This window comes from Schistocerca nitens, chromosome 5 (genome assembly GCF_023898315.1).
Source record: "Schistocerca nitens isolate TAMUIC-IGC-003100 chromosome 5, iqSchNite1.1, whole genome shotgun sequence".
NCBI lineage: Eukaryota > Metazoa > Arthropoda > Insecta > Orthoptera > Acrididae > Schistocerca > Schistocerca nitens.
In genome coordinates this window covers 627,799,038-627,826,860 of record NC_064618.1, presented here as the reverse complement: position 1 = coordinate 627,826,860, position 27,823 = coordinate 627,799,038, and the positions used below count along the sequence as shown (strand labels likewise).

The 27,823-nt window shown below is 45.4% G+C and overlaps 1 protein-coding gene across 7 annotated transcripts in view; it reads left to right on the top strand.

Annotated features, from left to right (window-relative positions):
• Window positions 1–27,823, top strand: part of LOC126259290 (FH1/FH2 domain-containing protein 3) — a 690,456-nt gene that overhangs the window by 479,707 nt on the left and 182,926 nt on the right. For all 7 annotated transcript variants that reach the window (XR_007546495.1, XM_049955939.1, XM_049955941.1 and 4 more), the window contains one exon: window positions 21,580–21,638. Coding sequence is in view for 6 of the 7 variants with exons in the window: in XM_049955939.1 (XP_049811896.1) it covers window positions 21,580–21,638 (59 nt within the window). In the remaining variant the exon portion in view is untranslated. The remainder of the gene's footprint in view (window positions 1–21,579; window positions 21,639–27,823) is intronic.

Here is a 27,823-nt window from a genome sequence, read left to right as displayed (position 1 = left end):
AAGCACAGCGACGGTGGCCCGAGGGAAGCGCGTTTTTTCTGCACAACCTGGGTGAAAACATTTCGAGACGGCCGACATCTGCGGTCTCATTGTGCAGACACGTTGGTTGGCGCCGGTCGCTCGGCATCCGCGCCCACGTAGACCGCCTAGCGCTGAGAAGTCGCCTGCGTATTGTAGACCGGCAATAAAGCAGAGGATGGGCCTTTATTAGGCAGGAAGCCGACAAGTCAACTGTGAGCATTCTGTGAATTTCCGTGGGACGGGTCACTGGCGCCCAGACGTCCAGACTCTGCCACAAAACATGTTTATGAAAGCACGATTCTTTTAGATAGTTTATGGCTGTTCTTTGGAAACTTTGAAATGGATGCAACAGGGGAGATAACTAGCTTTTAATGGATGGGTGTGGTTCCATTCTGGTCATGCTCTTAGCAAAAGACATGGCTTAAACGCGTGGGAGAGAGGCCACAAAACTGAATCTTTTTTCCTTTTCTCCCAATTAACTATAAAGTCTCTGATTGGTCAAATCGGCGTATGCAGAGCAAGGTGCCTTCTCTGAGCTTCGAATGCCGTGCTCCAGCCCGTGATTGGCTTGCGCTGAGGTGGGGGAAGTCTAAGATGGGCTTTTGCTACCAAGCTGAGGAGGGAAGGGTTCTAGGCGCTACAGTCTGGAACCGTGTGACCGCTACGGTCTGAGGTTCGAATCCTGCCTCGGGCATGGATGAGTGTGATGTCCTTAGGTTAGTTAGGGTTAAGTAGTACTGGCACTTCGCTAGTAAAGAACTGCAGGTCTCTACCTAAACAGACTTGTGTCCTTTGCTAGTGTGCCATTTAGAGCCTGTGCCAGTCACCTTCTGAACCGTCGGAGATACTGCTTCTAGCATCACGCACACAACGAGTGATGCATGGGTGTACTTATTTGTCTTTAGTAGGCCGTCTAAACATTTGACATATTACGTTCAAAAAGGGCTTTGAGCACTATGGGACTTAACTTCCAAGGTCATCAGTCCCCTAGAACTTAGAACTACTTAAACCTAACTAAACTAAGGACATCACAGACATCCATGCCCAAGGCAGGATTCAAATCTCAGACCGTAGCGGTCACGCGGTTCCAGACTGTAGCGCCTAGAACCCCTCGGCCACTCCGGCCCGCGACATATTCCGTCACGCATAGTCGTGGCACGGAGTCGAATTGGTTTGGCAGACCAGCAAACGGGTCCACCTGAACATTGGAATCCTCCGGGGTTTCAGAGGATCGTAGGGAAATACCTGCGTTCCGAATTAACCGAACGCGAGACCGCGTACTGGCATTTTTCGGGCGCGCCATTAATAACAGATTGCGGCCGTCCATGACTTCAGTCACCAAACGCATCCTGGTGTGCCGCCTTGACCAGCAGGAGGGTAAAGTATTTGCTGGTACGGTGTAGGGCTCCAATATGTGTTTTCAGCACCCTGTTCTTTCGAACCATATTTCTCTTTTTTTGAATAGTAGAGTATAGATGCTTGATCTGCGTTGTTTTTGTGCCATAGTCCGGATTCACGTGTATGAAGTCAGATAAAGCGATTAGTGTTCTGGTTAGTGTCGTGTGTCGATCCCCAGCTTATCACTTTGTCCACCATAGACCCCATGTTAGTGAAAGCGTTTGTCAAATGAAAATGTTTGTGTGACGGTTCTTTAGTCGTTTTTTGTCCTGTGATGTTAAGAATGAATAAATCTATTGTCATTTAGATCACAACTTATCCTTGTGTTCTGATTAACAGTATCTTGCCATTTTTATTAAAGTCCAGATTATAAAAGAAAGTAGTAAGCTTGCATGTATTACGAAATATGCCTGAGAACCGTGCGCCGCACGAACATTTGATTCAGGCCGCAGTTTGACGGCCACTGAATTAGAATTCGACTTCGCTCCAGATCCCAGCGTCAGACTCGACTAACTTCTCCGGTTTAGGCTCCTGAGGAAGAATGGGCTGTCATTCCGCCAAAGGCATTTAGACACCTCATTGAAAGTGTGCCCAGGAAAGTTAAAAATATTTGTTCAGGTACTTTTGATCGGATAGTGTACTACCATCAGGCAGACGTAGGCAGTTACACGCCCACCCAGTGAGTGTCCAACTGTCGCTGCCTTTTTATGATTGCAGAATGGTGTTTATCTGCCCGTTTTTTTTTTCAATATGCTACCTTGTTTACACATTATGTACATAATACAAATATTATAGACATTACAGCTATCGTCGGGAAATTGAAATATGCTGGCTGAGCAGAACGGCTATAAGCAGGCTACTAACAATGTGAAGGTGGCCGTGTATGAGGATCTCACGCTGATCTCTGTTTCGCAGACGATCGGGTGTATGAGAACGTCGCGAATCTCCGTACGCGCTTCTCCTGCTTGGCGTGTGTTTATGTCACTGACTGGCTATGGTTGTCTGGACACTATAATTATGGTGTCTGAAGACGAAGCCATGTCATAGCACAAAGTATTCAGAAATATCTTCCGTGCTGGAATGAAACAACTGTTCTGCATACGCCTGACGCGTTTTTATTTATTTATTTATGAAGTCTTACCTATTCACAGTAACTAGGGAAAAGAAACTGCCGTGGTTCAGAGTAGCAAATTATCAAGTCTTGATTTAGCTTACTTAAATAACAGGAATTGGACCGAGGAATATATGTGATACGCCGCCCTCGTAGCTAAGACAAAACGCGGAATTCAGCTATGCAGTCGTACAGCTACCTACGTCTCACTAGGCAGTGCAGCGACACACTGCTGGTTCTAGCCACGTGATGGTTCATATGTGTTTCTGTCGTGTTAGTTTCGCGGCTGTATGTGTACTACACTATTTGGTACTTGGATGTTAACTGGAAAAAATATCGTTCTCAGTGGTCTGTGTCTACTCAATTAGATCATACTCCGTCTAAGTACATTTTAACATCAAACAGGTTCTCAATTCTAGTCTAATACGGATGTTGTCGTATGTCACATACATGAGGATAAATTACAGCTCTAACCTGTTTGTGAAGGCAAATCTAAAAAAATGGTTCAAATGGCTCTGAGCACTATGGGACTCAACTGCTGAGGTCATAAGTCCCCTAGAACTTAGAACTACTTAAACCTAACTAACCTAAGGACATCACACACATCCATGCCCGAGGCAGGATTCGAACCTGCGACCGTAGCAGTCGCGCGGCTCCGGACTGAGCGCCTAGAACCGCTAGACCACCGCGGCCGGCGAAGGCACATCTACCACTCTTGATTTTGGAAGGACGTGAACAACGGAAGAAACCACTCTAGAGACCAATTCCAGTGGAAACGCGGCACTGGGCGTTTTTTTTTTTTTTTCTGAATACCTCGCACTTAGTCTGAGTTGCTGGAGCCTCCAGAGCAACTGCAACACACAGTTCATTCGCCACCCTCTTGTCTTCCAATACACTAAGTCAAATGAGCTTGTGTTCAATACGAACCGTTTCCAAATCCTGATACTCTTCCTCAGGTATAGGTCTACGCGTTTTCCGTATAACACAATAAGGCTGACCTTTTTCTTTAATGTATAAACCGAGGCCACCGTATTGCGCATGCAGCAGCTATCTCCTAACCACGTAGTAATGTTTCCATATGACAGTTTTTCAAACTGACTACGCCGAACACAGGACTCTTTCGTTAATGTAAAGTTTTACATTCTGTCAAGATTTTATAGTTTTCCTCGAATTACTATTTGGATTAAGATGTTATTGGTTTCGTTGTCCTGTGGTCTTCAGAACGAAGATTGGTTCGATGCAGCCCTCCACGCTGTGCTATCCTGTACAAGCCTCTTCATCCTCGAATAGCCACTGACACCTCCATCCATTTGAACCTGCTTGCTGTATTCATCTCTTTGCCTTCCCCTACAGTTTCCCCCCTCACTGCCGTCCAGCACTTAGTTGATGGTTTCTTAATGGCTCGGAATGTATCATATCAACCGATATCTTCTTTTAGTCAAGTTATGCTACAAATTTGGTCTCTACGCAGTTGTATTTAGTGTATACTAAATACTAGATTTATATTTGATGTTAACAAATTTCTCATGTCCATAAATGCTTTTCTTGCTTTTGCCAGTGTGTATTTTACATCCTCTATACTTCGGCCATCAGTTTGTTTTGCTGCCCAAATAGCAAAACATACTTGCTCCTTTTTCTCTCTTATTTGTTAATCCAATTACCTCAGTACTGCTTGATTTAATTCTACTACATTTCATTACTCTTTTTTTTTTGGTTTTGTTGTATTCGTCTTATATTCACCTTTCAAGACACTTACATTCAATTCAAATGCTCTTCCAAGTGTTTTGCTGTCTCTGACAGATTTACAATGTCATCAGCTACCTGAACTTTAATTACTTCTCCAAATGTTCGTTTTGTTTCTTTAACTGCTTGTTCAAAGTACAGATTGAATAACATCGGGAATAGGCTACAACCCTATTTCACTCTCTTCTCAACTACTACTTCCCTACAAGCCCTGCGACTCGTAACTCCCGTTTGGTTGTAAATAACCTTTCGCTCCCTGTATCTTACCCTTGACAGCTTCAGAATTTCAAAGAGTGTATTCCAGTCAGTATTGACAAAGCTCTCTCTAAAGCCTACAAATACTGTATACGTAGGCTTGTCTTTCTTTAACCTCCTCAGTCCTGAGCTTATATTTTATGAATGAAAAGTTTATGTTGTTGTTCAATGCAGTCTTCTTGGGCAAAATAAGATTGAAATACTGAAATTAAAAAGTTTGTGATTCATAAAAATTTTAGACAGTGTTCAAAGTAAATATAATGTATGTCAGAAAATAATTAAAACATGTACAGTATCCGGAAAATTCAATATTAAACACCAAAAAGTTATGAAAACAACGTCACTGGAATGTGAAAATATAAATACGTGCCAAATGTAGTCTTAGTGCTCCATCGAAAACAAAACATCACTGTATTGTTGTGATGAAATAAACTTATTCGATAGTGTAGGATCTATTAACATATGACAGCACGGTCTAGACGCATTCTAGTCTAAAATTTCTCAAAACAAAAAGAAATTACCTTTATTTTTCGAACACGTGCTGGTACTACAATGAGCACCTTTTTCAAGCATATGGTGTGACCTACTGGGAACATGTGAAGATGGAAAACAAGTGTGTTGTGAAAGCACATGGTGTAAAGTATATGTTACAATTAGGCACAGCAAGTTTAGTTTATTCCCTGGGCTACAAAAAAATAAAATTTCAAAAAATGGCTCTGAGCACTATGGGACTCATCTGCTGTGGTCATCAGTCCCCTAGAACTTAGAACTACTTAAACCTAACTAACCTAAGGACATCACACACATCCATGCCCGAGGCAGGATTCGAACCTGCGACCGTAGCAGTCGCACGGTTCCGGACTGCGCGCCTAGAACCGCGAGACCACCGCGGCCGGCATAAAATTTCGATGTAGCATATACACTACATAAGGACGGAAGAGGTTAACCTATCTTCTAAGATAAGTCGTAGATTCAGTGTTGACTCGCGTGTATTTACATTTCTCCGGAACCCAAACTGATCGCCCTCGATGTTGTATTCAACCAGTCTTTTTTCATTCTTCTGGAAATAATTCGTGTTTCTATTTTGCAACCAGAACTTATGAAACTGACAGTTCTTGTCAGCACCTGCATTCTTTGTAATTGGAATTGCTACATTCTTCTTGAAGTCTAAGGGTGTTTCCCAACTTGAAAACCAGGCAGAATAGTGTTGTCGCGCCTAGTTCTCCCGAGGATGTCTATAGCTCTGTGGGAAAGCCCTTATACAAACCAATACCCTCCTAAATCACTGGAATGATTTCGATCAAACTTTACACTTATATACCTTACTGTCAGGCAACAATCGCTGTGGGGTAAGAACCACCTACCTATCAAAGAAATGGAGCCGGGGATAAAAAAGAGGGGTGGCCCGTGACGTGTGATTTCCCATGCTTTACTCATCCAGTATTTGAGAATGAGATCACTTAGTAACTTGCAACAAACTTTCCACATACATACAAACCTTTACTAAATTTATTCTCGTTGACAACTCCTACAAAATGATAAATGGAAAATGTTTATCGCTTACTAATTTTCCGCTGTTCGTACAATAATAGTACCGCATGGGGCATGACGTTATAATTATTACTCCTTTACTACTTACTATATTCGCGGCACATTTTACAGACAGCATGTACATAAACCACCGACTGTAAGTGCAGAATTATATCATTGTACGACAGGTAGTTCAGGGGATATGCCATCAGAAGATATGACGTCGTAAACATTAATCACATGGCCAGACGCTGGGTGGTACGAGCGTGGAAGCACAAATATAAATAAATACCTGGACAACGCAGGGTATCTCAGCTAGGGTCCACTGAGGTGACGAAAGTGAGGAGATATCTCCCAATATTGTGTCGGACCACCTTTTGCCCGGTGTAGTGCAGCAACTCGGCGAGGCATGGACTGAAAAAGTCGTTCGAAGCCCCTTTCGAAAATGCTGAGCCATGCTGCCTCTATAACCGTCCATAATTGCGAAGGTGTTGCCGGTGCAAAATTTTGTGCACCAACTGACCCCTCGATTATGTTCTATAAATATTTGATGGAATTCATGTCGGGCAGTCTAGGTAGCCAAACCATTCACACTAGTTGTCCAGAATGTTCTGCAAACCAGTCACGAACAATTGTGGGCTAGTGACATGGCACATTATTATCCAGAAAGATTCCATTGTTGAATGGTTTCCAATTGGCCGCACATAAACAGTTCCATTCATTGATCGTTTCAGTTGAACCAGAGGACCTAGTCCCCTGCATGTAAACACAATCCACACTATTATGGATCCACCACTGGCTTGCACAGTGCCTTGTTGATAACTTGGGTCCATGACTTCGTAGGGTCTGCTCCATGCTCGAACCGTACCATTGGCTCATACCAACTGAAATCTGGACTCATCTGACCAGGCGACAGTTTTCCAGTCGCCAAGGGTCCAATCGAAACGGTCACGAGCGCAGGAGAGGCGCTGCAGGCGATGTCGTGTTGTTAGCAAAGGCAGTCGCGTCGATCGTCTGCTGCCATAGTCCATTAACGCCAAATTTCACCGCACTGCCCTAACGGATACGTTAGTTGTAGTCTCACATTGATTTCTGCGGTTGTTTCACGCAGTGTTGCTTGTCTGTTAGCACTGACAACTGTACGTAAACGCCGCTGCTCTCGTTCGTTAAGGGGCTCCGGAAAGGCTCAAAATCATGAAAAGTTCAATTTTTACTTTTTTGCGTTTTCTGAATCTGCAGACTATTACCCTTTAATAGATATATAATTTATTCAATTCCGAAGACTACAACTAATTTTAAATTTTTTTTTGAAATGTGTTCTACATGGGCGTGACCCACTGTGGCGCTGTTAAACTGCTGTCAAATGGTGTTATTATTAACGTCCATGTTCATCAGGTACATTTTAGTGATGTGAGATAAAGTATGTGTTGTGGCTAACCTGTGATGGTTCAATATATATCGCTGGTGTGATTGTCGATTGTTTCATGTTTATTTACTCTGTCGTTATCTAGAAAACATTCGTAATTAATTCTGTTTCTTGAGTCTCTGTTTTGTTGAAGTATAATAATGAGTAAAAGTAAAGTTATTAGAAATCCTCTGAAGGCTTTTAAAAAAAAGAGAAATGTTGGAAAGCCAAAGGTATGTGTTATTACTGTAAACAATAAAGACGATAACCAAGTGAGTGAACCTAACATCTCAAGTACACCTGCCCATAGCAGTCAAAGTGGGAAAGAAAATACTTCACAGAAGAAGCTTGGTTCAATGAGTGAAAACTATGAATGTTTTATCGGCGAATCGGATGTGAATGAAATATTTGATATGTCGGTTCTCAAAGGAATTTTTTCAAACTGTGTAAGATGTATTCATTGTAGTGAAGTTGTTCTGGAACTCTCCATAATAAAGCACGTAGGACTTGCTAGTGACTGTATTTGTTGGAATAGAAACACTTCACTTTGGTGTGTATGATGCTGTTGCGACTTTCAATGATGGCAACATTGTAAGGTGCAAGGTATTTAGAAATATGGGAATGAAGATAGATTCTGACATGGTACGAGCGATGCTTGCGTTAGACAAGGAACGCCTTTGGGCTGCAGACAGGGCTGTAAAGAGTCTAGAAATACAAGCAAGAGTAAACAGGAGGAGGAACAAGAGGAAGCTGGAGGAGGAGTTTGCAGAGGATGAAGATAATCCATCCTATGGACCTGGAATGCACTAAAAAGTTAATCCAATCTTTGTCGCTCGATTCCCAAAACTTTTATTTTCTCATACTAATTACATGTTTTCTAAGGATCTTCCAAACATATTTGTTTCAAACTTTCAGTAAATGTTACACAGTACCTTCTGCATAATTTAACACAGCCTTTTTCCAAAAAACTGTATATTTTTGAATATATAAATAAAAAATTGCAAAAAAATGTTGTGAATTTTCATTACAATTGAAAAAAAAATCATCTTTAATAACTGAACTAAAATTTTGTAAAATCCCAGTGTTAAGTTGTAGCCCATATTCCAATAAATAATCTGTAAAAAGTTCAACTTCCTACCTCAAATACTTTGTGAGGAAAGATGTAATTTATAAGCGTTATTTTAACATTGCAAGTATAGGGCGTTCCGGAGCCCCTTAAGCGAAGGCCGTCGGCCACTGCGTTGTTCGTGGTGAGAAGTAATGCCTGAAATTAGGTATTCTCGGCACACTCTTGACACTGTTGATCTAGGAATATTGAATTACGTAACGAATTCTGAAATGGAATGTTCCATGCCTCCTGTTCCAAATAGCATTAAGCGTTCAAAGTTCATTAATGCCCGTCGGGCGGCCATATCACGTCTGAAACCTTTTCACATCTATCACCTGGGTACAAATGACAGCTTCGCTAATGCACTGTCGTTTCATACCTTACGTACGCGATAATACCGCCATCTTTACCGATATGCACATATACAGATGGTGGTAGTATCTCGTACACAAGGTATGAAAGGACAATGCATTGGCGAACCTGTCATCATATACACTGAAGCGCCAAAGAAACTGGCGTGTACCGTGAGTATCAGAAATCCGGTAAAACATCAAATCTCCGACATCGCTGCGGCCGGAAAAACATCCTGCAAGAACGGGATCAACGACGACTGAAGAGAATCGATCAGCGTGACACAAGTGCCACACTTCTGGAAATTGCTCCAGATTTCTATGCTGGGCCATCAACAAGTGTCAGCGTGCGAAACATTCAACGAAACATCATCAATATGGAGTTTCGGAGCCGAACGTCCCTGGTGTACCCTTGATGACTGCACGACACGAAGCTTTACGCCTCGCCTCAGCTCATCAACACTGACATTTTATTGTTGATGACTGGATGCCTTGTCGGACGAATCTCGTTTCAAATGGACGTGTACGGGAATGGAGACAACCTCATGAATCCATGGACCCTGTATGTCAGCAGGGGACTGTTCAAGCTGGCGGAGGCTCTGAAATGGTGTGGGGCGTGTGCAGTTGGAGTGATGAGTGATCTCTGATACGTCTTGACACGACTCTGACTGGTGACACGTACGTAAGCACCCTATCTGATCACTAGCATTCCGATGGCCTTAGGCAATTCCAGTAGGACAATGCGACACCCCACACGTCCAGAATTCCTAAAGAGTGGCTCAGGAACTCTATTCTGAGTTTAAACACTTCTGCTGGCCACCAAACTCCCCAGACGCGAAGATATCCGGGATGCCTTACAACGTGCTGTCCAGAAGGGATCTCCACCCGCTCGTACTCTTACTGATCTATGGACAGCTCTGCAAGATTCATGGTGTCAGTTCCCTCCAACACTACTTCAGACATTAGTCGAGTCCATGCCACGTCGTGTTGCGGCACTTCTGCGTGCTCGGGGGGAGGGGGGTGTTACACGATATTAGGCAGGTGTACCAGTTTCTTTGGCTCGTCATGTATATACATACACTCCTGGAAATTGAAATAAGAACACCGTGAATTCATTGTCCCAGGAAGGGGAAACTTTATTGACACATTCCTGGGGTCAGATACATCACATGATCACACTGACAGAACCACAGGCACATAGACACAGGCAACAGAGCATGCACAATGTCGGCACTAGTACAGTGTACATCCACCTTTCGCAGCAATGCAGGCTGCTATTCTCCCATGGAGACGATCGTAGAGATGCTGGATGTAGTCCTGTGGAACGGCTTGCCATGCCATTTCCACCTGGCGCCTCAGTTGGACCAGCGTTCGTGCTGGACGTGCAGACCGCGTGAGACGACGCTTCATCCAGTCCCAAACATGCTCAATGGGGGACAGATCCGGAGATCTTGCTGGCCAGGGTAGTTGACTTACACCTTCTAGAGCACGTTGGGTGGCACGGGATACATGCGGACGTGCATTGTCCTGTTGGAACAGCAAGTTCCCTTGCCGGTCTAGGAATGGTAGAACGATGGGTTCGATGACGGTTTGGATGTACCGTGCACTATTCAGTGTCCCCTCGACGATCACCAGTGGTGTACGGCCAGTGTAGGAGATCGCTCCCCACACCATGATGCCGGGTGTTGGCCCTGTGTGCCTCGGTCGTATGCAGTCCTGATTGTGGCGCTCACCTGCACGGCGCCAAACACGCATACGACCATCATTGGCACCAAGGCAGAAGCGACTCTCATCGCTGAAGACGACACGTCTCCATTCCTCCCTCCATTCACGCCTGTCGCGACACCACTGGAGGCGGACTGCACGATGTTGGGGCGTGAGCGGAAGACGGCCTAACGGTGTGCGGGACCGTAGCCCAGCTTCATGGAGACGGTTGCGAATGGTCCTCGCCGATACCCCAGGAGCAACAGTGTCCCTAATTTGCTGGGAAGTGGCGGTGCGGTCCCTACGGCACTGCGTAGGATCCTACGGTCTTGGCGTGCATCCGTGCGTCGCTGCGGTCCGGTCCCAGGTCGACGGGCACGTGCACCTTCCGCCGACCACTGGCGACAATATCGATGTACTGTGGAGACCTCACGCCCCACGTGTTGAGCAATTCGGCGGTACGTCCACCCGGCCTCCCGCATGCCCACTATACGCCCTCGCTCAAAGTCCGTCAACTGCACATACGGTTCACGTCCACGCTGTCGCGGCATGCTACCAGTGTTAAAGACTGCGATGGAGCTCCGTATGCCACGGCAAACTGGCTGACACTGACGGCGGCGGTGCACAAATGCTGCGCAGCTAGCGCCATTCGACGGCCAACACCGCGGTTCCTGGTGTGTCCGCTGTGCCGTGCGTGTGATCATTGCTTGTACAGCCCTCTCGCAGTGTCCGGAGCAAGTATGGTGGGTCTGACACACCGGTGTCAATGTGTTCTTCTTTCCATTTCCAGGAGTGTATATTCTGCACTAGTTGAAACGCTATTGCACCCTGGAACTCACATACGTTCCTTCCTCTGATTTCATCCAATCTTTTACAACCAACGTCTGCAATGCTCGACTTTCGCCGCCCGTCAGTACATGAGACCTTCGTGGTCTTGGAAGAAATATATCCACAAGAGATTTATCCCAGAAGATTGAGTTCATATCTTTCGTGTACTAGTATTGCTGCAGGCAGTGCAGACTCCGGAAAGCGCTGCCCTTTCGAGTTGTCATTGTGTGGTAGCTATACCGAGGCAGCCGCAAGTAGGCGGCGGGTGTGGAAGGCGAGCCGAACCGTGGTCTCCGGTTCGCGCCGGCAACGTCACCGGCGTGTGACAGAGTCGGCAGCTCCGGCTACTAGCCGCACTTTGTGCTCGCATCGCGACACCATGGCTCCGGTTACCGGGAGTTCCGCTCCGCGCCGAGACACAAAGTGGCTGTCGCTGTAATAGCCGAGGCGGACTGAGGCGTATTGTGCCGTGCTGCTGCTAGAGGCGCCTCACTCTCCCATCTGACGTACCTCAACTGCCTTCAGCATCTAGAGTCTCAACGTCCATACAATACGTCCTCTGCCCATTTATACTTTGCAGAGGATTGCTTGCTTGTTCCTGTCGTGGAACACTGGCTATTACTCAATGAAGCACCAAGTTCGAAGATTTTCAAGCTTTCCTATTGGATCAAAAGTATGGGGACACACGCATGTAATGCGGAATCGACTACTAGTTGTCGCGAAGGAGGAACCACAACTGAACTGAGACAGGGAAGACGGACGGGGAACGTCGAACATTGCAGAGGGTGGTTGTAAAAAATTGGATGAAATCAGCGAAAGGACCCATGCGTGAGTTCCAGGGTGCAACAGCGGCTCGACTACCGCGATGACTCTGCATAGGGAGTCAAAAAGAATGGGCTACAATGGTCGAGCAGCTCCTCATAGGCTACGCATTTCTGAAGTCAGTGCTAAGCTAAGCTCGGGCTGGTGTAAAGATCGGTGCCACTGGACAGCGGATGACTGAAAGCGAGTGACGTGGAGTAATGGATCACACCATACCCTGTGGCAATCCGATGGAGGTTTGCATTTGCCGAAAGCCTGGAAAAGATACCTGGCGTCATGTGTAGTCCCAACAGTAATGTACGAAAAGTAATGGTGTTACAGTATGGCAGTGTTTATCGTGATTAGCGTGTGGTTATTTTATTGCGATGAAGGAAACGCTAAATGAAGAATTAATTAATACATTTTACAGCACTGTGTAAAGCGTAGAGAAATAGTTCGGAGACGATGATTTTTCATATCAACGAGAGAGCCCACCTAGTCATTAAGCAGCATATGTGGGGCAATGGTTCGTGAACCATATTATTCCTAAAATGAACTGGCTTCTCAGAATCCCGCAACTGGACGTCCGCTGAATGGCAACAGGTGGGTTTTCCAGATGGTAGGTGGCCTGTGGTGCGTAGGACTTGAAACGTCTGAAAGCAAACACCCTGCAACAATGGGCGGAAGGATCCAAGCAGGAAGAGGGAGCATAGTGTCTCGTGGCATTCCCTGTGCGCTCACGTCATTCTTGAAGGCCTAATGGATCAACACGTATGCATCTATCCTTGGGGACCCTACCATCAGCACAATGCAACGTATCAGACAGCTTGCAGTGTATGTGCGTCGTTCGAAAAGCACCAGGGTGATCTTATGATACTCCCCTGGGCAGCAGACTCCCCGGATTTAATCCCAATTGAGAATCTGTGGGCTGTAATGTGCAGTGGGTCCTCAACTGAGAAACCTGGCGCAGATGGCACGGTACCGGTGTCGGCATCGCACCACATCCCATCGGTACCTTCCAGAACGTCATTGACTCTCTTCCTGCAAAAGGTGGTTATTCTGCCTTTGACAGATGGTTACATTAATGTGACTAGACAGTGTATATATCCAGACGGTTTTATTCAGATAATGTACAATGTGTGTCCAGACACAAAAGTCACAACTATACTTCGTACTGCAGTGCAGCTTGCTTGCTTGATAGCCTAAGACAAAAAAAGTTCAAATTTGTGTGAAATCTTATGGGACTTAACTGCTAAGGTCATCAGTCCCTAAGCTTACACACTACCTTACCTAAATTATCCTAAGGACAAACACACACACCCATGCCCGAGGGAGGACTCGAACCTCCGCTGGGACCAGCCACACAGTCCATGGCTGCAGCGCCTTAGACCGCTCGGCTAAGCCTAAGACACACCGGCCGGGGTGGCCATGCGGTTCTAGGCGCTACAGTCTCGAAACCGCGTGACCGCTACGGTCGCAGGTTCGAATCCTGCCTCGGGCATGGATGTGTGTGATGTCCTTAGGTTAGTTAGGTTTAAGTAGTTCTAAGTTCTAGGGGACTGATGACATTAGAAGTTAAGTCCCATTGTGCTCTGAGCCATTTGAACCATAAGCCTAAGACAAAACAGGTCTGTTTGACAAGGTAGCAGAGTGAGTACACTTCCTCATGGAGAACCAAGGAGAAGACGGACAGATGCTAGCAACATATACACTGAAGAGCCAAAGAAACTGGTAAACCTGACTAATATCGTGTTGGGACCCCGCGAGCACGCAGAAGTTCCGCAATACGACGTGGCATGAACTCGACTAATGTCTGAAGCAGTGCTGGAAGGAATTGGCACCATGAATCCTGCAGGGCTGTATATAAATCCGTAAGAGTACGAGGAGGTAGAGATCTCTTCCGAACAGCGCCTTGTAAGGCCTCCTACATATGCTCAATGATGTTCATGTCTGGGTAGTTTGGTGGTCAGCGGAAGTGTTTAAACTCAGAAGAGTGTCCTGGAGCCACTCTGTAGCAATTCTGGACGTGTGGGGTGTCGCATTGTCCTGCTGGAATTGCTCAAGTCCGTCGGAATACACAATGGATATGAATGAATGGATGCAGGTGATCAGACAGGTTCAAATGGCTCAGAGCACTAAGGGACTTAACATCTGAGGTCATTAGTCCCCTAGAAGTTAGAACTACTTAAACCTAACTAACCTAAGGACATCACACATATCCACGCCCGAGGCAGGATTCTAACCTCCGAACGTAGCAGTCGCGCGGTTCCGGACTGAAGCGCCTAGAACCGCTCGGCCACCGCGGCCGGCGATCAGACAGGATACTTACGTACGAGTCGTATCTAGACGGGGTTCAACTGCACACGGTCTACACAATTACAGAGTCTTCACCAACTAGAACAGTTCACTGCTTACATGCAGCGACAATAGATTCATGATGGTGTCTCCATAACCGTACGCATCCATCCGCTCTATAGAATTTGAAACGAGATTCGTCCGACCAGGCAACATGTTTCCAGTCATCAGAGACTAGTGTCGGTGTTGACGGGCCCAGGCGAGGCGTGAAGCTTTGTGTCGTGCAGTCATTAAGGGTATACGAGTGGGTCTTCGGCTCCGAAAGTCCATATCGGTGATTTTTCGTTGAATGGTTCGCATGCTGACACTTGTTGATGGCCCAGGATATAAATCTGCAACAATTCGCGTAATGGTTGCATTTCTGTCACGTTGAACGTTTCTCTTCAGTCATCGTTGGTCCTGTTCGGCAGGATCTTTTTATGGGCGCAGAGATGCCAGAGATTTCATGTTTTACTGGATTCCTGATATTCACGGTACACTCGTGAAATGGTCGTACGGGAAAATCCCCACTTCATCGCTACCTCGAAGATGCTGTGTCGCAACGCTCGTGCGCCGACTGTAATACCACATTCAAATGTTCATATGTGTGTGAAATCTTATGGGACTTAACTGCTAAGGTCATCAGTCCCTAAGCTTACACACTACTTAACCTAAATTATCCTAAGGACAAACACACAGCCGCGCGGGATTAGCCGAGCGGTCGAAGGCGCTGCAGTCACGGACTGTGCGGCTGGTCCAGTCGGAGGTTCGAGTCCTCCCTCGGGCATGGGTGTGTGTGTTTGTCCTTAGGATAATTTAGGTTAAGTAGTGTGTAAGCTTAGGGACTGATGACCTTAGCAGTTAAGTCCCATAAGATTTCACACACATTTGAACATTTTTTTGACAAACACACATACCCATGCCTGAGGGAGGACTCGAACCTCCGCCGGGATCAGCCGCACAGTCCATGACTGCAGCGCCTTAGACCGCTCGGCTAATCCTGCGCGGCACACCACATTCCAACACACTTAAATCTTGATAACCTGCCATTGTAGCTGCAATAACCGATCTGACAATCGGAGAGTTGTTGGTGTTGCCGACCGCATCGCCGTATTCTGGCTGTTTACGTATATCTGTATTTGAATACGCATGCCTATACCAGTTTCTTTGGCGCTTCAATGTATAAACAGTTCGTTTTGTCACAAGTGGAACTTTTCAGTTACGAACAATCAAATGATGAAAGAGAGACCAAAATACTGTTTTTATAATATTTGAAACCTCTAACAACTCTGATTAATATACTGTTAGTTTACTATGCGGTTGCTAATTACAACAACACCTAATTACTTATTTACTGCTGAAACTCGTAAAACGAAATCTTAATTGATCACGTAAGCAAAGCGATGGTTTGGACTACTGTATTATTTATTGAAATTCTGTTCACACCAAAAAATAATTTACGTATATCCGAAACTATGTAGAAACATGTTAGGAATATTTGGATTGAAGTAATTTTTGTGTAGTTAACAATATAATCAGCGTTATTTATTTGAATCATTTCACTTATGTCTCCATGAAAACGACAAGTATGTATTTGACCTTGTACCCTATTTCATGTATTTCAGTTGTAACCACCAACTGATAAATTTTCTGTAATTTTGAACAACTTTGTGGCTGTAGTTAACAAAATTACTGCAAGTAACAATGTTTCGATTGTCAGCGAATGTATATAAGAACCGCGAGAAATCGCTGGGACAAGTAAGAGAAGATTTCGACGGGAACAATATGACGTAATAAATATTGTCCACACCTGAAACAGCGACTGTCCTTACACGATCATTATTTCAGCAGGAGTCGGAAACGGTTTGCTGCATTTTAAAAGGAACAAAGCGAGACGTACGACGGGGAGAGAACGCAGACCGAAGCGTAGAGACGGAGAGAAGGGAACTGCGCCGAGCGTGCCGCAGCTGAGCCTGAGGTTGTATCGGAGTGACCGGGTCGCGGGATGCGTGTGCGAGTCAGCAGGGACCAGTAGGCAACCTCGTTCTGACCACCCACGCGCTCTCTCAAAGGCAGCGTGTGAAAGTAAAGACCCCGTTCTGGACCGCGTATTTTACCCGTCACTGGTTTCGCTACCGACTGTGCTTGAAAGACGGTGTTAACGCTGCACCGAGCGGTGAGCACTACGTACGCGCGGTGGCAGCACGAATTGGCTGGAATAACGTGGCGTATCTGGAACTGGAATACAAAAACTATCTATTCGGCCCAAGCTGGGCACGAACTGCTTGACGGGAGTGAAACGTGTCCTGTTCTCATTCACAACCTCCTCGGTCCGCCGAGACTAATCATTTGCCAACCTACTGACTCGGCCACGTCGGGGAAAGGAAACGTGTAACTAAAGAGACGTATTGGGGTCAACGGAATCTCCTGGAATACAATTTACACAGTAATGAACAACAGTCCTATCTCGTCGTTTCCATCCCGCCAAAGTGGCTGCAGTGTAACTGCAACGCTGGGGATGCGGCAGCAGTGGCTGCTCTTGAGTATTCAGTCTGGATGTTCACAAATTTTTAGATTTAGGTAAATATGAGAGAGTGAAATTAATAGCATCTGCTGTATAACAGTTACGCTAATCAACATCTTGATACAGCTACAACCACTGCCAATAACATTAATAATATGCGTAACTTGTATGAAGAAAGAATGATTTCTTTTTTGTGAATTTTTTTGTTTTGCATATAATTAAGTACAGTTTAGGGCGAGAATGAAATAACGTTAAGCTTTCACTGCTCTCCTGTAAATAGGAGTTTTCGTGCTTTTTTATTTTTTTCGGAAAAGTGTACAAGATCACTAAACACACATATTAGTTAATGAATTAACTTCTGGGCTGAAAATCAGACATTCTCACGGTACACCCACACAACAACTTACGCTTATTATATACTTCTTTGTTAAATGTTCGCTTGTAGTCACGCGTATTTGATGTCGTCACTTTCTCAGTCAACGGAAATGGTCTGGGAGGCCCCTGTTCCTTTGCAGTTAACTTTTCCTGATAACTTCTTTTTATGTTAGCACTTAAAACGTATTCAACTGAGTTCATGTTGACACTGCTCACGAAATTCGATTCCTGCATAGTAGAAAACCAACTCCAAACGCAGACTGCCGTTTGTGGAAATGATGAAAAAAAAAAAAGAAAGTTCAAATGTGTGTGAAATCTTATGGGACTTAACTGCTAAGGTCATCAGTCCCTGAGCGTACACACTACTTAACCTAAATTATCCTAAGGACAAACACACACACTCATGCCCGAGGGAGGACTCGAACCTCCGCCGGGACCAGCCGCACAGTCCATGACTGCAGCGCCTAAGACCGCTCGGCTAATCCCGCGCGGCGGAAATGATGAAATTCAAGTAGTAGGGCCTACTGCCTACCAACCTGGTCACTTGACTAGAATACACTTAGAACCTTAAGGGCCAAAAGCACACCGTCATCGATCCCACATTTAAGTAAATACTAGAGAAACCAGTGATACAGCTTTTCGTGGATATATATATATATATATATATATATATATATATATATATATATATATATATATATATATATATGGGCCTACAGCAGAGTTAAGTCTGACACGGCATAACATCAACAGATGTCACAACCGACGATGATGTGCTTTATGGTTCTCAACGCCTCAGATGGATTACAGTATGATAAAATCTAAAACTTAATATACTATATCTCAATCAGAATACCACAAAATGAGTTTTTCTCTCTATAACTATAACATATACTTATACCTGATCTAATTTTACTAAATGAATTTTGGTGATAAGTTCTTATGAGACAAAACTGCTGCGATCGTATGTCCGTAGGCTTACACACTACTTAATCTCACTTAAACTAACTTACGCTAAGAACAACGTACATACACCCATGCCCGAGGGAGGACTCGAACATCCGACGGGGGGAGCCGCGCGAAACGTGGCAAGGCGCCATAGACCGCGCGGCTACTCCGTGCGGCTTTACTACATAATGAGTGAATTGGCATACTATATAATGAGTGAATTGCTACTGACTAGCAGGATTTACGCCAGGCGAATGGGGAAAAAACTTGCTGAAGTGTGCTACCACCTGGTGGCACTGACCTAAAATTGTAGTTGATTGGTAAAGGCTAGCTGTGCACGCAGTGAGTCGTGCACGTTGTTTATCAAATCCATATGTAATTGGCCCATAAGGCAATTACGTCACGCCAATTTCGCATGCGCAAAAGCTCCTTAAAACGTGCACAACTGCAGTTGTGTTCGTGATCCTGATTCAAAGTTGCACGGAGCCTAGAAGAGTAACAATGTAACATAACATGGTAGATTTAGTACCATGTACTTCAGTTACCACATGTACTTTTCGTTTAACAGCATTCAAAGAAAAATAACCAAAAAAACCGCAAAGTGTCAAAAGTTAGGGTGTTCAAATGGTCTTGTGCTCTTTCACAACAGTCGCCACCGTGCGGGAGTGTTGGCCCAAAGAAGAAATAAACAGAAAATTAATCGTCTTTTCGTAATGTTCAAGGTAGCTGTAAATAAAGTTCTCGTGATTTGGTATGTGCAACTCAGTATGTTCAGAATAATACACACATCAAAAAAAGTTTTGCATCACCTCGGTTGCGAGAGTTTCGGAACCTGTGCAGAAAATTGGAATAGAGATCAACATAAACATCATTTCTGCCCTTTTTATTGCTCATGAAAACCAAACATTGCATGTTGTACCACCATACAGCGAGACCTTCAGAGCTGGTGGTCCAGATTGCTGTACACACTGGTACCTCTAATACCCAGTAGCACGTCTTCTTGCATTGATACATGCCTGTATTCGTCGCGTCATACTGTCCACAAGTTCATCAAGGCGCTGTTGGTCCAGATTTTCCTACTCCTCAACGGCGATTCGGCGTATATCCCTCAGAGTGGTTGATGGGTCACGTCGCCCATAAACAGCCCTTTTCAATCTAGCCCAGGCATGTTCAATAGGGTTCAAGTCTGGAGAACATGCTGGCCACTCTAGTCGAGCAGCTCTTCCTCCATGGAAGACGTGAGAGTTGTGATATGAAATGGAATGAGCATGTAAGGACTGTAGTAGGGAAGACTAATGGTCGACTTCGGTTTGTTCACCTACAACGAGTGTTTCGGATCTGCACCAGGTCGGATTGAAGGAAGACATCGAAACAGTTCGGAGGCGGGCTGCTAGATTTGTTACCGGTAGGTTCCAATAACATGCAAGTATTACTGTGATACTTCGTGAACTCAAATGGGAAACGCTGGGAGAAAGGCGACTTTCTTTTCGAGGAATGCTACGGACAAAATTTAGGGAACCGGCATTTAAAGTTGACTGCAGAACGATTCTACTGCCGCCAACATACATTTCGCGTAAGGACCACGAAGATAAGATTAGAAAGATTAGGACTGGAACGGAGGCATATAGACAGTCATTTTTCCCTTGCTCTCTTTGCGCGTAGAACAGAAAAGGAAATGAGTAGTGAAGGTACAGGGTATACTCCGACACGCACCATACGATGACTTGCGGAGTGTGTTTGTAAAACAGAGATTTAGAACAGAGACACGGACACTCAGAAAGGAGGAAGGAAGAAGAATAGAAGCACTGAGTCGTGGATTTGGGGGAGGATGGAAGGGATAAAACGGGGAAACAAAGTGATAAGTGAGGTGGTGCTAAGAAGAGTGGGGGAAGAGAGAAAAACTTTAAACGTATTCGGAAAGAGGAAACGCAATTGGCTTGTACGTTGAATGGGAAGAGATTGTTAACTCATTGACGCTGTGGAAGGAACAGTGAATGAAAGACGAAGAAGAGGACGCAGAAGATACCAGATGGGCATCACATGTAGCACTCCATGCAGTTCTGTCATTTGCTGTCCTCTTCGTTTTCCCGTAATAGTTTTTTATCCTCATACCATCCACCATCGGCCGGCCGATGTGGCCGTGCGGTTCCAGGCGCTTCAGTCTTGGAACCGCGCGACTGCTACGGTCGCAGGTTCGAATCCTGCCTCGGGCATGGATGTGTGTGATGTCCTTAGGTTAGTTAGGTTTAAGTACTTCTGAGTTCTAGGGGACCGATGACCTCAGATGTTTAGTCCCATAGTGCTCAGAACCATTTGAACCATTTTCATCTTCCTACGCACAGCTCTTCTTTGAACGTTTTCAGCTTATTCAGCCATTGCAACTTGCTAGAATCCCAGAACGTGTCGTGCAATCTACTGCTGCATTTTCTCCAGTTCCCCCCCCCCCCCCCCCCCTGAACGGCAAACCAGTATCCGTTCTTCCCACTATAAAAATTCCGTGGCCGTTTCATAGTATACAGTTGCGAACTGTCACATGAAAGAATTTCCATGTCACTCATTCTACGTGATACATCGCTGGAAAACGTATGTTTACTTATGCACTTCAAAATTCGTACATTTATATTACAGTCTTCAGTTTGCCGCTACATCAAGCATCAAATCTCTAGTAAACATTCCAACAAATTCACAGCAGTTATCACTGGAACTGCATGATCCGCACAGTGGTGGCAGTAACCAGTATGGACAATCTACGTGATCATAGTTCTTTCAACGAAACGTTACGCCCAATCTTTTAATCATCCCAGAATTATGAAGCTAGAGTTACTCAGCGCTGACGTGTCGAGTAGAAGTGTCAGCGACATGGAGGTATACATCCCCCCCCCCCCCCCCCCCCACACACAGTACACTTAACTGTAAGTTGTATGTCGGCCGTTTTGGCCGAACGGTTCTAGGCGCTTCAGTCCGGAACCGCGCTGCTGCTACGGACGCAGGTTCGAATCCTGCCTCGGGCATGGATGTGTCTGATTTCCTTAGGTTAGTTGTCCAGGGGACTGATGACCTCAGATGTTAAGTCCCATAGTGCTTGGAGACCCTTTTTTTTGTGTACACCGTCTGTCTAACGAACTGTTTCTCTCTCTGTTACAGCCACAAGAATTCCATCGTCCTTCGGACTCAGCTGTCGGTTCGCGTGCACACCATAATCGGTGAGTACCTCCATACATACTTGGGTTTCGGTCTTGACGCACATGTGTGCATCATCTTTCTTTTTGCTTCTTGAATGATGTAGGATAAAAAGTGTGTTTTTGTTCCTCGTATTCGTGTAACTTCTTCCTGCCTTTTTACTTTTGTACACATTCTTAAGGAAAACTCTTTTACCACTGTAGGGATCAAAACACAAAACACACATTTAGCAGCAACATAGACTGTGGCGTGGAAGTGGTGGCGGGGGGGGGGGGGGGGGGTGTACTTACAAGAAAACAGTGATATCGTTTATTTGTAACACTACTCTCAACACATTTACTAAAATGTTTTAAGAAAAACCGTACTGGTTCGCCTTCACTTAAAATAATATCGAAAACAATAATATCAAAAAAATGTTCACTGAGAGAAATAGCATTACCAGTAGTCGCTTACTGTGGAACTACATCAGTTCTCAACGTACTTACAAAATTCATAATTGAGTTCTGGTTCAGCCAAAGTAGAAACCCTCAATGAGAGAATAACTCGGAAAGTTAAAACTAAAATCTTAAATCTAACATACATAAAATAATATCACAATTAAAACTTAAATAACATAGAACATGCAACAAGGTTCACCACAACGTTGGTGTAAGCGAATTTACACTACTGGCCATTAAAATTGCTACACCAAGAAGAAATGCAGATGATAAACGGGTATTCATTGGACAAATATATTATACTAGAACTGACATGTAATTACATTTTCACGCAATTTGGGTGCATAGATCCTGAGAAATCAGTACCCAGAACAACCACCTCTGCCGTAATAACAGTCTTGATATGCCTGGGCATTGAGTCAAACAGAGCTTGGATGGCGTGTACAGGTACAGCTGCCCATGCAACTTCAACACGATACCACAGTTCATCAAGAGTAGTGACTGGCGTATTGTGGAGAGCCAGTTGTTCGGCCACCATTGACCAGACGTTTTCAATTGGTAAGAGATCTGGAGAAAGTGCGGGCCAGGGCAGCAGTCGAACATTTTCTGTATCCAGAAAGGCCCGTACAGGACCTGCAACATGCGGTCGTGCATTATCCTGCTGAAATGTAGGGTTTCGCAGGGATCGAATGAAGGGTAGAGACACGGGTCGTAACACATCTGAAATGTAACGTCCACTGTTCAAAGTGCCGTCAATGCGAAGAAGAGGTGACCGAGACGTGTAACCAACGGCACCCCATACCATCACGCCGGGTGATACGCCAGTATGGCGATGACGAATACACGCTTCCAATGTGCGTTCACCGCGATGCCGCCAAACACGGATGCGACCATCATGATGCTGTAAACAGAACCTGGATTCCTCCGAAAAAATGACGTTTTGCCATTCGTGCACCCAGGTTCGTCGTTGAGTACACCATCGCAGGCGCTCCCGTCTTTGATGCAGCGTCAAGGGCAACCGCAGCCATGGTCTCCGAACTGATAGGCCATGCTGCGGGAAACGTCGTCAGTCTGTTCGTGCAGATGGTTGTTGTCTTGCAAATGTCCCCATCTGTTGACTCAGGGATCGAGACGTGGCTACACGATTCGTTACAGCCATGCGGATAAGATGCCTGTCATTTCATCAAAACTGCGCCCTAAAACCATAACAAACAAAAAAAAAACAAAAAAAAATACGGAACGCCGTGGCTGGATCCCAACGGCCTCGTATCACTAGCAGTCGAAATGACAGGCATCTTATCCGCATGGCTGTAACGAATCGTGTAGCCACGTCTCGATCCCTGAGTCAACAGATGGGGACATTTGCAAGACAACAACCATCTGCACGAACAGTTCGACGACGTTTGCAGGAGCACGGCGTTCCGTATTACCCTTCTGAACCCACCGATTCCATATTCTGCTAACAGTAGTGGGATCTCGACCAACTCGACTAGCATTGTCGCGATACGATAAACCGCAATCGCGATAGGCCACAATCCGACCTTTATCAAAGTCGGAAACGTGATGGTACGTATTTCTCCTCCTTACACGAAGCATCACAACAATGTTTCACCAGGCAACGCCGGTCAACTGCTGTTTGTGTATGAGGAATCGGTTGGAAACTTTCCTCATATCAGCACGTTGTAGGTGTCGCCACCGGCGTCAACCTTGTGTGAATGCTCTGAAAAGTTAATCATTTGCATATCACAGCATCTTCTTCCTGTCGGTTAAATTTCGCGTCTGTATCACGTCATCTTCGTGGTGTAGCAATTTTAATGGCCAGTAGTGTATTTCAGTAATTGACGACATCCAACATTATGAATAGCATCAAATAGTAAGCTTATAAGAAGCGTTTAGTACCGTTTAACATCAGCCCGGAAAGATATCATAATAGCAATATCAAAACTTAGCAATTTCGGAAACAATGTTTCAACAGTATCTACACGAATATGCCCCAAGACATCCCCATATACACTCCTGGAAATGGAAAAAAGAACACATTGACACCGGTGTGTCAGACCCACCATACTTGCTCCGGACACTGCTAGAGGGCTGTACAAGCAATGATCACACGCACGGCACAGCGGACACACCAGGAACCGCGGTGTTGGCCGTCGAATGGCGCTAGCTGCGCAGCATTTGTGCACCGCCGCCGTCAGTGTCAGCCAGTTTGCCGTGGCATACGGAGCTCCATCGCAGTCTTTAACACTGGTAGCATGCCGCGACAGCGTGGACGTGAACCGTATGTGCAGTTGACGGACTTTGAGCGAGGGCGTATAGTGGGCATGCGGGAGGCCGGGTGGACGTACCGCCGAATTGCTCAACACGTGGGACGTGAGGTCTCCACAGTACATCGATGTTGTCGCCAGTGGTCGGCGGAAGGTGCACGTGCCCGTCGACCTGGGACCGGACCGCAGCGACGCACGGATGTACGCCAAGACCGTAGGATCCTACGCAGTGCCGTAGGGGACCGCACCGCCACTTCCCAGCAAATTAGGGACACTGTTGCTCCTGGGGTATCGGCGAGGACCATTCGCAACCGTCTCCATGAAGCTGGGCTACGGTCCCGCACACCGTTAGGCCGTCTTCCGCTCACGCCCCAACATCGTGCAGCCCGCCTCCAGTGGTGTCGCGACAGGCGTGAATGGAGGGACGAATGGAGACGTGTCGTCTTCAGCGATGAGAGTCGCTTCTGCCTTGGTGCCAATGATGGTCGTATGCGTGTTTGGCGCCGTGCAGGTGAGCGCCACAATCAGGACTGCATACGACCGAGGCACACAGGGCCAACACCCGGCATCATGGTGTGGGGAGCGATCTCCTACACTGGCCGTACACCACTGGTGATCGTCGAGGGGACACTGAATAGTGCACGGTACATCCAAACCGTCATCGAACCCATCGTTCTACCATTCCTAGACCGGCAAGGGAACTTGCTGTTCCAACAGGACAATGCACGTCCGCATGTATCCCGTGCCACCCAACGTGCTCTAGAAGGTGTAAGTCAACTACCCTGGCCAGCAAGATCTCCGGATCTGTCCCCCATTGAGCATGTTTGGGACTGGATGAAGCGTCGTCTCACGCGGTCTGCACGTCCAGCACGAACGCTGGTCCAACTGAGGCGCCAGGTGGAAATGGCATGGCAAGCCGTTCCACAGGACTACATCCAGCATCTCTACGATCGTCTCCATGGGAGAATAGCAGCCTGCATTGCTGCGAAAGGTGGATATACACTGTACTAGTGCCGACATTGTGCATGCTCTGTTGCCTGTGTCTATGTGCCTGTGGTTCTGTCAGTGTGATCATGTGATGTATCTGACCCCAGGAATGTGTCAATAAAGTTTCCCCTTCCTGGGACAATGAATTCACGGTGTTCTTATTTCAATTTCCAGGAGTGTACAAATTACGATGAGGCAGAACGAGGTAGGCAAGGTCATTGTGTGCTAATGATGGTGTGTCTGCAGTCGCCTTTCAGGAAATAATGAGCAAAGGCGCACCGCTTCAAAACACAACCACCACACAACTACATAAAGTCACTGTGGCACGCCAGGGAATCCATAACAAGTATCAAGGACAGTTAACTGAACACTCCCATGTCTGTTTACGCTGATTACTTTCAAGCAGTTAAACTTTTTTGCGTAACTAACATCATACTGGTTAATTTGATATCCCATATGTCCTGTTCCCACCCTTCGTTTATGTATAAAATTGGGACAAAAATTTATTGGTTAATTTCTGGGGAGTCTTGTTGCTTTTCTGGCTCAAACATTTGGCAAAAAGCACTTGTTTTATCGTGACGCAAGCGATTTTCTACTCTGTGAAGCACGGTATTTTGTCGCAACGGTGGAGCCTGTCGTGCTTTAGAGGGCAGGGCTGTAAATGGCCCTCGTGGCGACGGTTTCCAGCGCCTCGATTGCCGCTCTACCTTTGTGACCGCACGACCGCTACGGTCGCAGGTTCGAATCCTGCCTCGGGCATGGATGTGTGTGATGTCCTTAGGTTAGTTAGGTTTAAGTAGTTCTAAGTTCTAGGGGACTTATGACCACAGCAGTTGAGTCCCATAGTGCTCAGAGCCATTTGAACCTTTGTGACGAGCATGTTAAAGAGTCGCGTGTGTCTCACTGCGTTATACCATGCTGCCTTCTGTGCATTGTGTGTCAGTTGTGTCTGTCGGACAACAGTTAGGAAGAGGCGGCGAAACCTTATTTTTGTACAACGTGTACATTAATGTTTTAAAGAAAAGTAACTATAGCATGCAGCAGACTATAAACTGTGCTGTACCGTGCCCATCATAATGTACGAAGCCACCCTAGAGTAAACTCTGAAAGAAAAAAAGGAAAAAAGCTGAACCATGACACAGCCAGTGGGTGGAGGCTACACAAAACTGAGTCTGGCAAAAGTGGGAAACGAACTTAAAGCAGATGTCCTTTTCTTTATCGGCTTTGAAGTTACAGAAAATTGTTACAGGATTGAAGAACATTTCTTCGCCTTGGAACTATAGACATATCATGCCTAACTGCTGAATCTCCATATGGACCGAAGAGAAACTAACATTTTGTGCTGAATTTGCTTTGTCGACCTAAATTCGTGAATTGGCGACCAGTGCGCGCGATGCGCCGTTGCACTCTGTCTCGACTCCCCACATCCACGCAACACGCAACACACCTCGGCTGGGCGGGTCGAGCCACCGTTGCAGGGGCGAAAGTAGCAGTTTCAGCTTTTGCTGAAGTGTTCAGGAAATGCTTTGAAAGTTTCGGTACGAACGCGACCGACTGAGGGCTCACCCAAATCCGCATCATCATCTGTATTCCATTTACCTTAACTGAAAGAAATGTTAAAACTTTTTGCCAGGTGGTGCAGTTGCTCACGTGGTTGCAGTTCCATCTCGTTTTCCGCGGCAACCAGCAGCCCTTCAAGTTCACACATACACATGCAGGATTACATCTTATTACTGTTTATTTGCGTGGAACTGCAAGAATCTCTTTCTGTACAAATCAAACAAATCGTATCGCAATCATAAAGCAAGAAGAATCCTTGACCTGCGTTATAAACTAAAAAACTTAGCTTGGTACTATAAACCAGACAAAAGCGTTCGTTTCTCTCCCTCCTTAAATCAAACACGCTGGCAGTGAATCTTAAGAATTCAAACAGTTTTAACAACGAAATCTGTTTGTATATGTAACTCAGAACAATAATTTTTCTAAATTGTTGATAAATCTGCAATTATTTTCCACCTACAATAGCTTAGTACTCAGGAAATTGGTTTTCTGGCATGGGTGTGTTAACCATGAACAGTCTGATGCGAGTTTATTTTTAATTGTGTCTCACTAATTTTTAGTACAGATGTAATCTAGTGATAATTATTAATAATCTCTTAACTGTCAGTAAATATTCCCAGTATACCTTACACTTTCTCATAATTGTATGTTAATCTATTTTATTTGCTCATGTTACATTCATTTTAGTAATATTATGATTATAATGTGCGCAAAAATATTTTACTATATTGTTACGATTTAACGGTTTAGTATGTTGTATCTGATATCGTATATTGTATCTGATATATTCAGTTTATTATAATTCACTTTAAGTTGTAGCAGTCTATGTAACAATGTTTTTAATTTGTTTTACTTGCCCTACATCCAAGCAAATTTCTCGCTAATTGAATACACAAGATTCTAAATAAATAAATACATTCTTTGAAAGCTGCTGGACGAGTGTTGTATACGATGAAT